This window comes from Canis aureus, chromosome 10 (genome assembly GCF_053574225.1).
Source record: "Canis aureus isolate CA01 chromosome 10, VMU_Caureus_v.1.0, whole genome shotgun sequence".
Lineage (NCBI taxonomy): Eukaryota > Metazoa > Chordata > Mammalia > Carnivora > Canidae > Canis > Canis aureus.
In genome coordinates, this window is record NC_135620.1 from 65,910,441 (window position 1) to 65,925,485 (window position 15,045).

General features: G+C 43.0%; 2 protein-coding genes across 4 annotated transcripts in view; one reads left to right on the top strand and one right to left on the bottom strand.

Annotated features, from left to right (window-relative positions):
* The first annotated feature begins 158 nt into the window (after nucleotides 1–158).
* ACTL7A (actin like 7A) lies at nucleotides 159–2,710 on the top strand. The gene has a single exon (XM_077912829.1). It carries the CDS (start codon nucleotides 1,162–1,164, stop codon nucleotides 2,590–2,592), a length of 1,431 nt encoding a protein of 476 aa, XP_077768955.1. The 5' UTR covers nucleotides 159–1,161; the 3' UTR covers nucleotides 2,593–2,710.
* Nucleotides 2,711–4,456: 1,746 nt separating this feature from the next.
* ELP1 (elongator acetyltransferase complex subunit 1) overlaps nucleotides 4,457–15,045 on the bottom strand; it is a 58,628-nt gene continuing 48,039 nt past the window's right edge. For 2 of the 3 annotated variants that reach the window (XM_077912824.1, XM_077912823.1), the window contains exons 34-37: nucleotides 13,620–13,747; nucleotides 13,008–13,162; nucleotides 10,241–10,316; nucleotides 4,457–6,654 (exon numbers count right to left, since the gene is read on the bottom strand). In XM_077912824.1, the coding sequence (XP_077768950.1) occupies nucleotides 6,587–6,654; nucleotides 10,241–10,316; nucleotides 13,008–13,162; nucleotides 13,620–13,747 (427 nt within the window). In that variant the 3' untranslated portion in view covers nucleotides 4,457–6,586. Of the gene's footprint in view, nucleotides 6,655–10,240; nucleotides 10,317–10,454; nucleotides 10,562–10,652; nucleotides 10,856–13,007; nucleotides 13,163–13,619; nucleotides 13,748–15,045 lie in introns of all 3 variants that reach the window. The other variant, XR_013388280.1, reaches the window with a different exon arrangement.

Consider the following 15,045-nt stretch of genomic DNA (forward strand, 5'->3'; position numbering starts at 1 on the left):
GCGTTGAGCCAGCACAGCAGCTCTCCCACCCACACGGACACAAAGGGCCAAGGGGGCGAGCCGGGGCGGGCGTGGGGCGGGAGGGAGCGGGAGGGAGCATGTGAAACACGGCCTGGCAGGCCTTAGTGGGGAGCACAGGCCAAGTGACTGTGTGATGGCTCCCAAAAGGTATGCACACCTTTAATCCCTGGGATCTGTGTGAATGGTAACTTTCAGGGCAAAAGGGACCTCGCAGATAGGGGAGTTGGGGAGTCTGAGGCAGGGAGGTGACCCCGCGTTACCACCAGGGTCCTGGTAAGAGGGTGGGTCAGGAGGGTCAGGTCAAGGGAGAGATGGCAGGTCTTTGAAGATGAAGGGGCCCCAAGCCAAGGAACGTAGGTGAAGGTAGCAGGGTGACTGCGGATTCCCGACCTCCGGAGTGGTAGACGCTGTTTGAAGCCACTGAGTATGTGGTAATTTGTTAGAGCAGCCACGGAGGATCCAGGGCAATGAGAATGCCGTCGGGCTGCCGCACATTTGTCCGAATTCAAGACGAAGGTTGAGAAGGAAAGACAGGGTCATCCTAAATTAAAAATGCTTTTGGTTTTCACATCAACATTCTTTTGAGGTGAAGTCAAACAATCCAAGGCGGCCGCGCGAACCCCTGCTGCACAGCAGAGGCAAGTACGTGAGCTCTTAGGCAGCCGGGCATCGAGCAAAGTGAACTCCTGTTCTCTGGAGATTCGATGCCATTTCATCCTCTTGGTTCACCCATCGAACCAAGAAGGTAACACTTTTATTTTTTTTCCTAATATTTTATTTATTTGGGGGAGTGAGAGGGGAGGAGAGGTAGAGGAAGCAGCAGCAGCGTGCTCCCCTCCCCAGGCCCCTTCCCTGCCTTTTCTCTCTTGCCCTTACCATCTTCTGCCCTGTGTGTTTCGGCCACTGCCTCTCCCCCCAGCTCCTGCTGACTAGAGTGTGAACTCTACGAGGGCACAGAGGTTTTCTTTTTTCTCCCAGCTGCCTTGCACGGAGCAAGTGCTCAATAAATAAGTGATTGGCTAGATCAGGCTTATTACACAATCTAGAAAAGGGTGAAGTCACCTCCAAAACACTACCTTAAATCCACCCCAACACGGGACACAGGTTCCCAGAATCTAGAAAGCCCCGGGTCACCAGATTATGTCACAATCAGTGATGTCATCATTGGGGAAATTCCCAAGTTGCCGTCTGATAATAAGCCTTTCAGGCCTTGACCCCAGTGGGATCGAGGAACTTTCTGAGAGCAAGATGGCTCTTGATAGCATGTGGGCTCCACAGGCAGGAATCATCGGGGATGGGCCTGCCAAGAGAGGCGGCGAACAGGCCCCCCTACAGGCCCACGTCCTCCAGACGGCCTCCCTAAAGGACGGCCCGGCAAAGCGGGCAGTGTGGGTCCGCTGCAACCGTTCGGAGCCAGAAGAACCTACTAAATCAACGACGGTCAGGGAGAAGCCCAGGTTAGAGGTGACCAAAGCAGTGGTCGTGGACCTTGGCACTGGCTACTGCAAATGTGGCTTCGCCGGGCTGCCAAAGCCCACCCACAACATCTCCTCGACGGTGGGCAAGCCCTACATGGAGACGGCCAAAACCGGGGACAATCGCAAGGAGACGTTTGTGGGGAAGGAGCTCATCAACCCAGAGGTTCGCCTCAAGCTAGTTAACCCTTTGCGGCATGGCATCATCGTGGACTGGGATACGGTGCAGGATATCTGGGAACATCTCTTCCACAAGGAGATGAAGATCTCCCCAGAGGAGCACGCGGTCTTGGTCTCAGACCCACCCCTGAGCCCGCACACCAACAGAGAGAAGTACGCCGAGATGCTGTTTGAAACCTTCAGCACCCCCGCCATGCACATCGCCTACCAATCCCGCCTGTCCATGTACTCCTACGGAAGGACGTCCGGCCTGGTGGTGGAGGTTGGCCACGGCGTGTCCTACGTGGTCCCCATCTACGAGGGTTATCCTCTGCCCAGCATCACCGGACGGCTGGACTACGCGGGCTCTGACCTGACAGCCTACTTGATGGGCCTGATGAATAACTTGGGGAAACACTTCACCGAGGACCAGCTAAGCATTGTGGAGGACATCAAGAAGAAATGCTGCTTTGTGGCCCTGGACCCCATCGAAGAGAAGAAAGTCCCAGCCACTGTGCACACGATCCAGTACACTCTGCCTGACGGGAAGGAGATAAGCCTGTGCCAGGAGAGGTTTCTCTGCTCGGAAATGTTCTTTAAGCCTTCTCTTATCAAGTCCATGCAGCTGGGCCTCCACACCCAGACAGTGTCCTGCCTTAACAAGTGTGACATTGCCCTCAAACGGGATCTCATGGGGAACATCCTGCTGTGCGGGGGCAGCACTATGCTCAGCGGTTTCCCTAACCGCCTGCAGAAGGAGCTGAGCAGCATGTGTCCCAATGACAACCCCCAGGTAAACGTGTTGCCCGAGAGAGACACTGCAGTGTGGACGGGCGGCTCCATCCTGGCGTCACTTCAGGGCTTCCAACCACTGTGGGTCCACCGCTTTGAGTATGAGGAACATGGGCCTTTCTTCCTCTACAGAAGGTGCTTCTGAACTCTGAAGAAGCATGGTTGCCGTGCGTCGGCTTTGCTGGGCGAGCACCCACCCTACACATACGGAGCTGAGCCCACGTCTGCTCCTGCAGTATTAAACGAGCCTTGTGTTCCCTCCATAGCGTGTGTCTCTGTGTCCTGACTTGGTAAGAGCAAGTTCGTATATGCAGCAGGTGCCTTAAAATATACAGCTGGCAAACAAAAGTCGGGGTATGTGTGAAACACAGACCTGTATTACGTGTTGCTTGTGTAAACATTCCTGGGAAAAACAAGCTTAGAACGACTGTCCCTTTTTTGTACTCCCCACTTCAGGAACGACTGCATTGTTAAATCTGCTCAGAAGGGGAGTGTGAAGAAGATAGGTTAGAGCGTCAGGGCTGCTGGGGCGTAGAGGCACATTCCTTTTGATAAACAGCAGGAAGCATGCTATTATGGTACAGTCTCCCACAAAGCAGCAGAGTACACTTCATGCTCCATGAAGGCTTGTGAAGAGCTGATGAAGATGTCTGATCCCTGCTTCCACTGTACTTTTAGTTCCAACAGTCACTTAGGTCTCAGTATCAGTTCTTATCAAGCCATCATGGTGACAAGCTGGTGAAACCTGGCATATGAGTAAGGTACACCTATCTGTCTAAAGGGGGCAACTCTTCAGCTGCTCGTCTCCCACGAGATTCCCCATTAGCCTATCGGATATACGGCTGGAATCTGGGATGGGCACAGGATAGAGGCTGCCAGTTCCAGGGCTAATGGTGTAGGTTTTGTGGGAACCGGCCCTATGCTGGTCATTCTAACCCAACTGAGGGGCCAGAAGGCACACACAGTCCCTTAAGACCAGAGAGGCCCTTCCCTATCATCTTACAGGGCCATTTGTAAATGGAACATAGATTTTTTTTAGGACAGTTCCCAAAACATTCCCTGCCCTATCTCTAAACCTCAGCATCTGAACACTGGCAGGGAGCAGCATCAAACAGTGGAAAGAAATGGGCTTCAAACTCTAACTTGAAACCCTATTTCACTATCACCTGTGTGGCCTGTGTCCACTTACCTATAAAATTGAATCCTAATGCCTACTTCACACAGCTGATGTAAAAAAACAGAGATAAACACTGAAATACTAGTAACTGGCCTCTGGGAGATGATCACCAGAGCTAGCTAGACTTCTCTTATACAGGAGCCCCAAAGTCTTACATGTTTTTTTTTTTTTTTTTAAGATTTATTTATATTAGGGAAAGAGACAGGAGGGGAGGGGCAGAGGGAGAGAGAATCTCAAGCAGGCTCCATACTAAGCACGGAGCCTGACATAGGGCTCCATCTTACGACCCTGAGACCACAACCCGACTCAGACGCTTACTAAGTCACCTCGGCGTCCCTTCCCATGGTGTAGTCACACGTACACCCAAATGCACGCATTCAAGCACTCACAGGAGCGGTAGGGCATCTCTACCATCCCCAGGGAGAAGCCCCTCAGAGCCATTGTCATAATATCCAGGTTTGCCCAGATGGACTCAAAGACTGAAATGTCCGGCCCTGGATCCAGGCCTGGTAAGCACGGCCGACTGGCACCAGCAAACCAGTAGGATTAATGTAGGCGCGAAGCACAGGCAAGGGCTCACGGAGCACAGAACACAAGATCAATACAGCGTCCCAAGAAGCAACTGCACTAGCTTTGACTTGTCTACAACGTCTTGGGTATTAACGGTTCCCTGGTGACTACGATGTTACTAATTATGACAGATGAGAAAGGACAGGAAGCCAGAAACTCCCAAGAGATTGTCCAGGTGGTGCTTCTAACAAAGCACATGTTGATGAGGTGGCAAAGAAGGCAGGAAAAAAAGCTGATTTTGCTTCCCAAGCTTGTAGTCACCTTAAATTACAAAGAATCATTAGTTTTATTTTTGAAAACACCCTCTCCAATTAGGACTATAAACAATGCCTGAAAGGTGAACACGTGTGTACACATACATGGAGACATGTATGGAAAATGTATTTTAAAGTGTACGGCAGTGCTAAAAAATTACACCAAGCTACACTGGGACATAATAAAAACATTACCTCCTGCCTCAGTTTTTTTTTTTTAAGCATAAATTTAATGCACTTTGATTGTAGGAGATCGTCCTCTCCAAGTTTCCTCTTGCTGTCTGGAGCATCTGAGCCAAGCTGACTCAAGGGGACCAACAAAATAACTGGGGTTTTCAGCTTACTGCAGCATGAACTTGCTTTGGGACAGAGTCCCAATTTAGTGGTAGAATTATATATTCTTATCTAGAATCCTGACAGAGCCTTTCCCCAAATTTAAGTGTTCGTCACTTCCACAAGTTTCTCTTCTTCCCATACACTGCACTTTCCCCATGAATTCTTCCTTGATTTTGCCTTCAGTTCGGAAGGTCTGCTCCCACCTGCTGCTTCTCCAAAGGAACAAAGCTCCATCTTGGTCACAGGAAAGAGATAGTAATTGATAGTAATTTGTATTCAGCAAATTCTTTCTTGCTGCTTCAATACATTATCCTAAGGACATGGAACATCTATGAAAAGTCACAGTATTATCAAGGGACACATTTACTTCTATTTCCAATCCATCAGGCGTTGGGTGCCCTTACCATTGTCCATAACAAGAGCACTCTAATATATTAAAAAGTCATGTAGGTTACCATGTTCATTTACCCAGGTCGAAGAGTAGACATAAAGCACTTGCAGCCTTTCAGTGTGGGGCACTTAATTACAGCTAATCAATTATGGGTATGACTCCAAAAGTAGATTTCTACAGGGCAGGAAGTACCTTCTTTTTTCCCCTATTATTTTGTGAAAATTTTCAGACACACAGAAAAGTTTAATTATACAAGCAAACACACCTAGATGCTATAGTTAACATTTTGCTATTTAGGGAATGACTGTAATTACAATTCTGGGCCTATCTATACTCCATAATCGTTTATGTACAGTCATGAAGGCCCGGTTCCAATACTAAAAGCATGGAAGAAATTTTTAACTTTACCCAGGAAACTGCCACAAAATCATTGTCAAAATGAACTAAGCTTTTTTCTAGACTTCTCAAAAAAGAGAAAACATTCTCATTTTTTTTCCAAAGAAAATAACTGTAAGACAAAGGTCAGTGAAGCACCATAAGGAAAAATAAATGAAATGGCTTCGACACTGACAGAAACCTTTTAGCTAAAGACAGCAATTTCTTGGGAGAAGAAAGGAACAACTTGCAACTGTGCACCACTGTTCACCATACCCAATGTGCATGATACTGGTTCAGAAATTCTAATCGGTTCCAGCTCTAACACTGCCAACTCATCAGCAGAAAATTCACAGGCGGGAAAAATAGTCCCTAAGGTGATGTGAGCTCAATGTTATAACTAGAAGCACCTGCCCTGGTAAGATGTAACAAAGTAACAGCTGTCAGGATCTGAAAGCTTAGAATTTCAAAGGATATATTTAGCTACTTATTCTGCTTTAGGTCAAGGTGAAGAAGTCCTTTGAGGGGTTAAATTTCACCAAATGTTTGTAGCGCTAATAGCCATGTTTTTTATATATAAATCTCTCCTCCAGGAACATAAAAACAATTTAAAAACATTATTTTCTTTTCTTCACGCTTTTGAGGTAGAAGCCATGAAACATCACTCTCAATTAACTGAAACACAGATCAATTAATTATGTGACCTTGTCGAAGGTCCCAAAATGAATCAGACTGGGAGCTGTGAAATGAAAGCCAATCTTCTGATTACCATAAATAGTATGTGCTCTCAAACAGCATTAAACAAAAGAACAGTAATTCTTACAAAATGATGCAATATTGGCTAAAGCTTACTGGTTTGCTAAGGATTAAAATTATGCACAAAATAAAATAAAGCAGAACTGCTTGGTGTCTGCTCAGGTCCACTGTGCAACTCTGCACACCACTAAGGTAGATTATCGTTTTACTCTTCCCAGCTCCCGAAAGCCGGTCCTTGAGGAGGAAGGAGTGCAAGGAAAACCATCTCTGCTGGCCTCCATCACTCTAGAAGGCTCAGTTTCCACTGGGTTCTTTTGTTGATCTTCGGGGGAATAAAGAGCTCAGCATCTAGAAGAAAGGAAAGGGAAACTGTGACAGACACACTTTCCTGCTGGGGCAAGCTGAGGCAGTAACTCTGTGCTAAAACTGGGCGACTGGGCTTTGCAGCTATAAGATAACCAACAGACCAGAGTTAATGTTCCTGTTACCCTCACAACCTTCAGTCCGAGTAAACAGCCTGGAGGCCCTGCCCCAAGAAAAAAGATTTCCACTTTGGGCATAGGGAAGGGTAGAAGAAAAAATGCCCACTGAGTGATACAAAGTAGAAGAATTTTCTATATTTTGAGAGGGAGGGGGTGGGGGTTATAAGGCCATATGTAATTATTAAATCTCATCAAACTGTATACCTACGATCTGTACATTTCACTACAAAATTTACCTTAATTAAAAGAGAAAAAAAATGTGGGAGCATGTTATTCGGTTAACAATTAATGAATAGAAAATACTTTTAGGATAAATTTTATGAACGGGGGTGGTTGGGTGGCTCAGTGGTTGAGCATCTGCCTTTGGCTCAGATCTTGATCCTGGAATCCTGGGATTGAGTCCCACAGCAGGCCCCCCACCTGGGAAGGGGGGGTTGGGGGGGGAGTGGCTGTTTCTCCCTCTGCCTGTGTCTCTGCCTTTCTCTCTCATGAATAAATAAAATCTTTTTAAAAATTAATAAATAAATTCTATGAATATGCCAATCAATAAAAATGTCCCTATAATATTTGTAGAAAAAAGCAAATGGAGGAGGAGGAGGAGGAGGATACGGTATAACTGTCACTATTAGATAAAACTCCCAGGCCTTTTTCCTTTTTTTTTAAGATTTTTTTTTTTAAAAGATTTTATTTACTCATGAGAGACAGAGAGAGGAAGACATAGGCAGAGGGAGATCAGATTCCTGCAGGAAGCCTGATGTGGGACTCAATCCCGGGACTCCAGAATCACGCCCTGAGCCAAAGAGGCACACTCAACCACTGAGCCACCCAGGCATCCCCTTAAAGATTTTATTTTTAAGCAATCTCTTCACCCAATATGGGGCTTGAACCCACAACCCTAAGATCAAGAGACATGGCTCCACCTGGGGCCCCTTTCAATCAGATTTGTGGTAGCAGAGATAGATATAGAGGTAGCTTAGATATGAGAAAATACGTATATATAAAGGCACTCTTTCTCAGCATTGTTTGTAATACACTTCCAACAGAAGGACATCTGTATTAAAAAGTATTAAGAATATTTAACAATGTGAAAAAATAAGATACGTTTTTAAAAATATGATTTTCATATACTTACGTGTACTAGAAATTATCAAATTTTAATACTCTTTGACATACTTTTCTGTACAATCCAGATTTTTACCACTAATCACATCAGCTTTATAATTTCATGTACAGTTAATATTTTCTACTCCCCTAAACAAAAAGCCAGATAGACAAAAAGACCACAGGAGATTTTCCTAATTTAAGGACACTGATACTGGAAATTCATTATCAGCAAGGTCCATCATTTCATGTGAAATATTGACTAAACTTTAAATGATCTTAAAAAGAAAAAAGAAACAGGTTATGAAAATAAACTATTCTATTTTTTAAAAATTAGACATAACTATAATTACATTTGATTTCTACACTTAACTAAGAATACCAACCATTCACTTTTTAGCAGGAAAGTAATTGTTCTGACAAACTGTAAGACAAGGCACAACATCCTTCACCTTTCCATGTTTGAATTTCTCTGTACAAGAGTTACGTTTGCAAAAATACTTTGAGGGTCTTATCAATTTTCCAAGGACTTTTCTTAATCTTTTGATAGTCATTCCCATTTGAAGCACTTAATTTGTTATCAACTATAACTAACAAGCCCAACTCAGCTACAAAAATTCAAGCACTTTTCTGAGAACACTTTAATCCATTTTATGAAACCCTACATTTTTGCAAGATTTACAACTGATCTGCATGATACTGGGCTGTAAACGTGAAAGAGAGAAAATGCCCATCATGTCACAGATCCCACTCAGGGATGTGAGTGTGCTTAACTACTCACTTGTACCCTTAGCTGGGAGGGGCAGTTGAGGCATCTGTGCATGGGGCTTTGTCAGTAGTTCATTTGCCTACTTTTAGAATATGAGAACCTCTCTTCTCCTACACCATCTTGTAACCACAAGGATACTGATAATACTTATGTATTCAGATACTGAAGACCCTCAAAATATTAGTGTCTTGAAGGCTCAGCTGGAAAATGCAAGGGCTCTTTGATAAAGCCACCAAAATACTCTAGGGAAAGATGTCTAGACTTGACCTCAAGGTCAGCAGCAGGCCAATAGTGAGGAAAGTGGGGCAGAAATCACACCTAGATTGCAGAGTACAAACTGAGCAATTACCAAGCTGCCTCAGATCTAAGATGAACTCTTAGCAACTCAGAACACTACGTGTATGTCAGGACTGATACAGCAAAAGCAGTCAGCCTTCAGGAAGAAGGAGAGATAGGAGCATAGTAGTTACTGTCCAGATACATGAGCCAGGCTGGATGGAAAGTAGATCATTTATTCCCAGGAGCAACATAAGCTATTAAACTTCAAACTTACTGTATACTCCAAAGGCTACTTCAAATGTCATCAGAATGCTGGTATAGCATAGCATTTAAAGGAAAAAATATTCAGAAAATACAAATTACAGTAGTAAAAACTCCCAATTATTTCAAAATATACCACTAACTTCTGAAAGAGGCCGGTATGCTTGATTGAGCCACCTGCAGGGTAAATACTCAGGCACCAAAAAGATCTGTTTCTAACCAAATTTAAAAAAGAAAGCCAAAAAAAAAAAAGAAAGAAAGAAAGAAAGAAAGCCTTTAGGGCTTTTAACTTTTTAAAATTTATTTATTTATTTTTATTTATGATAGTCACACAGAGAGAGAGAGAGAGAGGCAGAGACACAGGCAGAGGGAGAAGCAGGCTCCATGCACCGGGAGCCCGACGTGGGATTTGATCCCGGGTCTCCAGGATCGCGCCCTGGGCCAAAGGCAGGCGCCAAACCGCTGCGCCACCCAGGGATCCCCTAGGGCTTTTAACTTTAAGGGCTCTGCAGTCTAATTGGGAATCATCTCCCTGACCAATAAACAAAACAAAACAAAACATTTTAGGTAAATTTAAATAGGAAATGTAAATGAAATGCTAACATTCTTTGGTTACAAAGAATGTAACAAATTTTATTGTTAATCCTGAAGATGATTATGAGAATGTCCCCAAGATGCAATGCTTAACTGCCAAGAGCCAAAATGATGATTCAGAAGGATCCTTAAAATATATATGTAAATTGGACTGTTTAGACTCCAACTTCAACTGTGATGTGTTTGTATGGACAAGTGTACACCAGGGTATGGGCAGTGTTATGTCAAGATAATCGTTTAAAAATTCATATGTTTAATGTCATGTTGGATTGCCCACCCCTCCCATTCTTACAACTAGAGGCACTAAACTTTTATTAAAAAGTCATAAAATTGAGGGAAAATTGTAGTCAATACCTGATCTCTCCTCATACTGTTGACCTTCTCAACACTTATACAAAGATACTCCTTCTGCTGAGAACTGTGATCATGAAAAGGAAAAAATACTAACCATGAACTGGTACTGAAGTCTTCTGTTGTTGATAGGAGGCCATGATACTATTTGCAGTAGAATTGGGACCTAGAACCTAAGCAGAAAGTAATCAGGAAAGATTATTTTATATTTCTAATGACTACAGATACCAAAAGCCAAACTTTCACCAGCAGTAAATACGTCATTTTCATGGTATCAAGCATAGTTATTCTCTTTTCCTTCATGATTTTACTTTGCCAGTTTTCCCAGTCTCAATTCAGATGTCCCAATCTCCTTTCTTCCAGAAGAGAAGGTAATGATAAGAAGGTAACTGTCTTTTCCAAATAAGCAAGTCATACCCTGAGGGGAGAAGTACAAGATGCTATAGAATACAGAGTATCAAACTGCACTCAAAGATTTGTGGGAATTTGATATTAAAACAAATACTTGCATATCATGGAGTAGAAAGGAAACTGTGCACACGTGTTCAAGGTAAAACAAGACACTTCATAGGAATTCTGTGTCTATATAAGCCTCAGGGGGCACTGGCCATCCCTCTGTTTTGTCTTCACTTGGCTCAGCATGCATATCCTTGGGGGCACCTTCTCAGCAGCAATGTCTTGCTCAAAGCACTTCCCCAGGACTCACGGGATCCTGTACAAGGCCATTACCACAATTTACCAACCAGAGCAAACACAGAATTCTAGTTTTATTTCCCCAGAAGACTCTTAAAGTTGGTGTCTCAGAAATTAATATGATCTTCAGCTATCAAAAGGATTGAAATCTTGCCATTTGCAATAACATGGATGGAGCTAAAACGTATTACGCTAAATGAAGTCAGTCAGAGAGAGACACATACCGTATGACCTCACTCATATATAGGATTTAGGAAAACAGATGAACATATGGGAAGGGGGAAAAGAAGAAAAGGAGAGAAGGAAACAAGCCATGAGACTCTTCTGATAGAGAACAGAAGGCTGACGGAGGGACACGGTGGGGAATGGGCTAGACGGGTGATAGGGCCACTTGTGATGAGCACTGGCTATTATATGTAAGATGAATCACTGAATTCTACTCAGAAACCAGTACTGTACTGTAGAGTAAGATTTAAATTTTAAAAAATTAAAATACGATCTGAATAGAAACGAGTAGGGAAGAGAGCAGGGAAGAGCATAGGGAGGTACAATAAAGTGTTAAAGCTTCAAAAAACCAGTATAGTTTTGAGGATGATCACATTTCTTCTAGGAAATAGCTATTTTAGTAAATTCAAATACTTATGGGGTGCTGATTCTCAACTTTATTTTTATGGTATGCTATATGTGCTTCCATCTACCCTTTCATCTAACCTTCAGAGCAGTCTAGTGAAGTGTATACGGCGGTCTATCCCCATTTATAACTGAGGAAACTGAGGCCCCAGTAAAGCTCAAGTGTTTCTAATCAGTGAGCTCAATACCAGTTTCTCCCCAGGCTCCAAATCCTCCCTTCTCTACAGTGCTTATGACGCTGGGACTGGGAGCCTGAGAAACCATCCCACCTTTGCCACCTGGCTCACTATGCTCCACCCACAGCAGACACCCGACAGAGGGCAGGGCTGGAAAAAGAGGGGTGCGCTCCTTGTTTTCACGCAACACCTCTTTACCCTGGTAGAGGCTGTTTATTCCAGTTTGCTTATTTCTATAGACTTAGAGCCATCGTGCCCCCTCAGCAATATCAGCACCAGTTGGCTGGCACCCCTCCTTAGAGGGTTAAGAACCAGCTCAGCAAGGCCCCACACCCAAGCTTTTAAACTGTAATAATCCTAAATTCTTCCTTTGTTCTCTCATAGTTACTATTTTGGTGTTCCTTCTCTGTGCGCCCTTTTGCCTTTTCAGTTCTCTAATACTTGTTCAATTAGTTCCATATATTAAATTCTCTCTGCTAAAATAATAGCTGTGCTTGTTTTCCTTAATGGACCAAGCCCGACACACCAGCCTTTCTAAATCAAAACAGAAACTCAGAAACTCTTAACAATAGGCCTCAGGTGTGAGAGACTGAGCAAAGGTATACACAATAAAGAGATGGTAACACTTCAGCATTCCTGATAGGACACAACTGCCTTAAACATAAGTAGCAAAGATCCTCATAACGGTAGATAGAAGTGTTAAGTCAAATTTTCCATAAAACAAAAGGGAAAGCAATTGTCTGAGTTACTTTTGTTGTTGTTGAAGATTTTCACAGAGAGTGTGTGTGAGAATGGGGATAGGGGCAGATGGGAGAAGTAGAGGGAGAAAGAATCTCAAGCAGACTCTGTGCTGAGTATGGAGCCCAATGTGGGGCTCCATCCCACAACCCTGAAATCGTGACCTGAGCTGAAATCAAGAGTCAAATGTAAAAAAAAAAAAAAGAGTCAAATGTTTAACCGACTGAGCCAACCAGGTGCCCCTGTCTGGGTTACTTTAAAGAACTCTGATCCCCTCCAAAGTCTGAACAGGGAAGTAAGAGGCCACCTGTGGCCCCAGCATCCCCCTTCTCCACTCCGATTTCACTGAAGGCGGGGGCAACTGTCTGACTTGCCTGTCATTTCCATGACAGCTGTTTCACATGGATAGGAGAAATAAAAGCAAACTTAACCTAGGCCAAGGTGTACTCAAATAGGAAATCTTCTTACCAACAGGTTAAACATAAGCCTAAGGTAATGCAACTACAGCATACTATGTTTTTAAGAATAAGAAAATCTTTTGCTTTGACTTTTAAGAGATTGTGTGAACATAAGAACCTGCGAAATGATTTTTTAAAAATGCACATTCTGTCTCTGAGGAAAACTTACAGGTGTAGCTGAATTCTGCTGGTGGGTAAGAGTCCAAATTTCTGGAAGTGACCTTTCCATCAGCTGGAGGGTATCTTCAAAGGCCTTCTGTAATTCCCTTCCTTGCTCATCAAACTCAAAGAGAAAGAGCATCTTTAAAATATTGTGTACTTCATCTAGAGAGAAGAAATTTGAAAAAGTGGTTACTTGGGTCCCCAGCTCCATTGCTGGATCATATCATGGTTTCTTTCCCAAGCAAAAAAATATTTAATATCACACTATAGTTGCTATCTCCCACATTTTTCTTCCCAAATGCTGGAATAATTCAACATTTCTACTTCAAAAAGAAAAAGGAACATACTGGGGCCCAAGCAGGAAGCAATGTCTTCATAATCCATTACCTATACTTTGGCTTTGGCACTGATGTCTCCCACAGTGCCTGGGCGGGGGGCCAGTGAAGGAAGGCTTCTAGGTTACCAGCTAAGAGTGGTTCAGGAATGTGCCCTGAAAGGATGTTTCCTGCCGAAAGTTTCTGTCTTTCCTCAAGTTGGGAAAACTACTTTAATTACCACTGAACTCTGTGCTATCCATTCACTTTTTTTGGAGCAAGAGTCACCAGTATTGAGAATATACCTTTCAGTTTTTCAGTGCTCTGTACAATTTCATTCAGTGCCTCCAAAAGGGCCAGATCCTCCAGTGGACTCCCTTCTTTCAGGCTATGCTTCTTCCGCTCTGCTTTGCGGCGGTTCTTAGATGATCGCCTATTAGAAGACGTTAGAAAGACGTTATAGAAGGGGCTCTTTTTGCACTGAATAGATTAAAATAAATGTACCTGTTTGCCATCAAAACTTTCTGAGAACCCAGAGAGTCTATAGATGGTATGTATATTGGGGAAAAATGGTGATGAGGTGTTAGGAGTAACAGCTAAAATAAATTTGGGAGAGGCAAGTCTTCAAGGCAGGAAGTAATAAAGAAAACCCTAAAAAGTAGTATCTGGTCTTGAAATTCTGATTAAAATACAGAGTAGGGCAGCTCAGGTGGCTCAGAGGTTTAGTGACGCCTTCAGCACAGGGCGTGATCCTGGAGACCCAGGACCAAGTCCCACGTTGGGCTCCCTGAGTGGAGCCTGATTCTCCCCCTGCCTGTGTCTCTGCCTCTCTCTCTCTCTCTCTCTCTCTCTCTCTGTCTGTCTCTCATGAATAAATAAAATCTTTAAAACTAAATAAGTAAATAAAAATAAAATACGGAGTAAAATGAGGTTATATCTGATAATGAGAGCTGGAAGAAAAACAGAAGAACCAACTTAAATTTTAGAATAAAAAACAAACTTAAAGGCAATAAAGTAAAATTTAAATTAGCATAGTAAAATTTGAATATAATAAAGTATATATGAACAATTACAGTTACACTCAAAACTATAAGATTGCTAGGAATAAACCTAACCAACCAGGCAAATGATCTGTACTCAGAAACTAGAGAACACTCATGAAAGAAACTGAGGACACAAAGAAATGGAAAAATTTCCATGCTCATGGATTAGAAGAAAAATATTGTTAAAATGTCTCTGCTACCTGGAGCAATCTATATATTCAAAGCAATCGCTATCAAAATACCATCACCTTATTTCACAGAGTTGGAACAATCATCCTAAAATTTGTATAGAACCAGAAAAGACCCTGGATAGCCAAAGGAAGGTTGAAAAATAAAACCAGAACTATTGGCATCACAATTCCAGACTTCAAGCTCCATTATGAAGTTGTAATCATCAAGACAGTGTGGTACTGGCACAAAAACAGACACATAGATAAATGGAACAGAATAAAGAACCCAGAAATGCACCCTCAACTCTATGGTCAACTAATCTTTGACATGGCAGGAATGAATATCCAAATGGAAAAAGACAGTCTCTTCGACAAATGGTGTTGGGAAATTTGGATAGCTACATGCAGAAGAATGAAATTAACCATTTATTTACACCATACGCAAAAATAAGACTCAAAATGGATAAAAGACCTAAATGTGAGATAGGAATCCATCAAAATCCTAGAGGAAAACACAG

What these genes read in the sequence shown, in the direction of transcription:
- ACTL7A (XM_077912829.1), top strand. Translation starts at nt 1,162, where the DNA reads ATGTCACAATCAGTGATGTCATCATTGGGGAAATTCCCAAGTTGCCGT.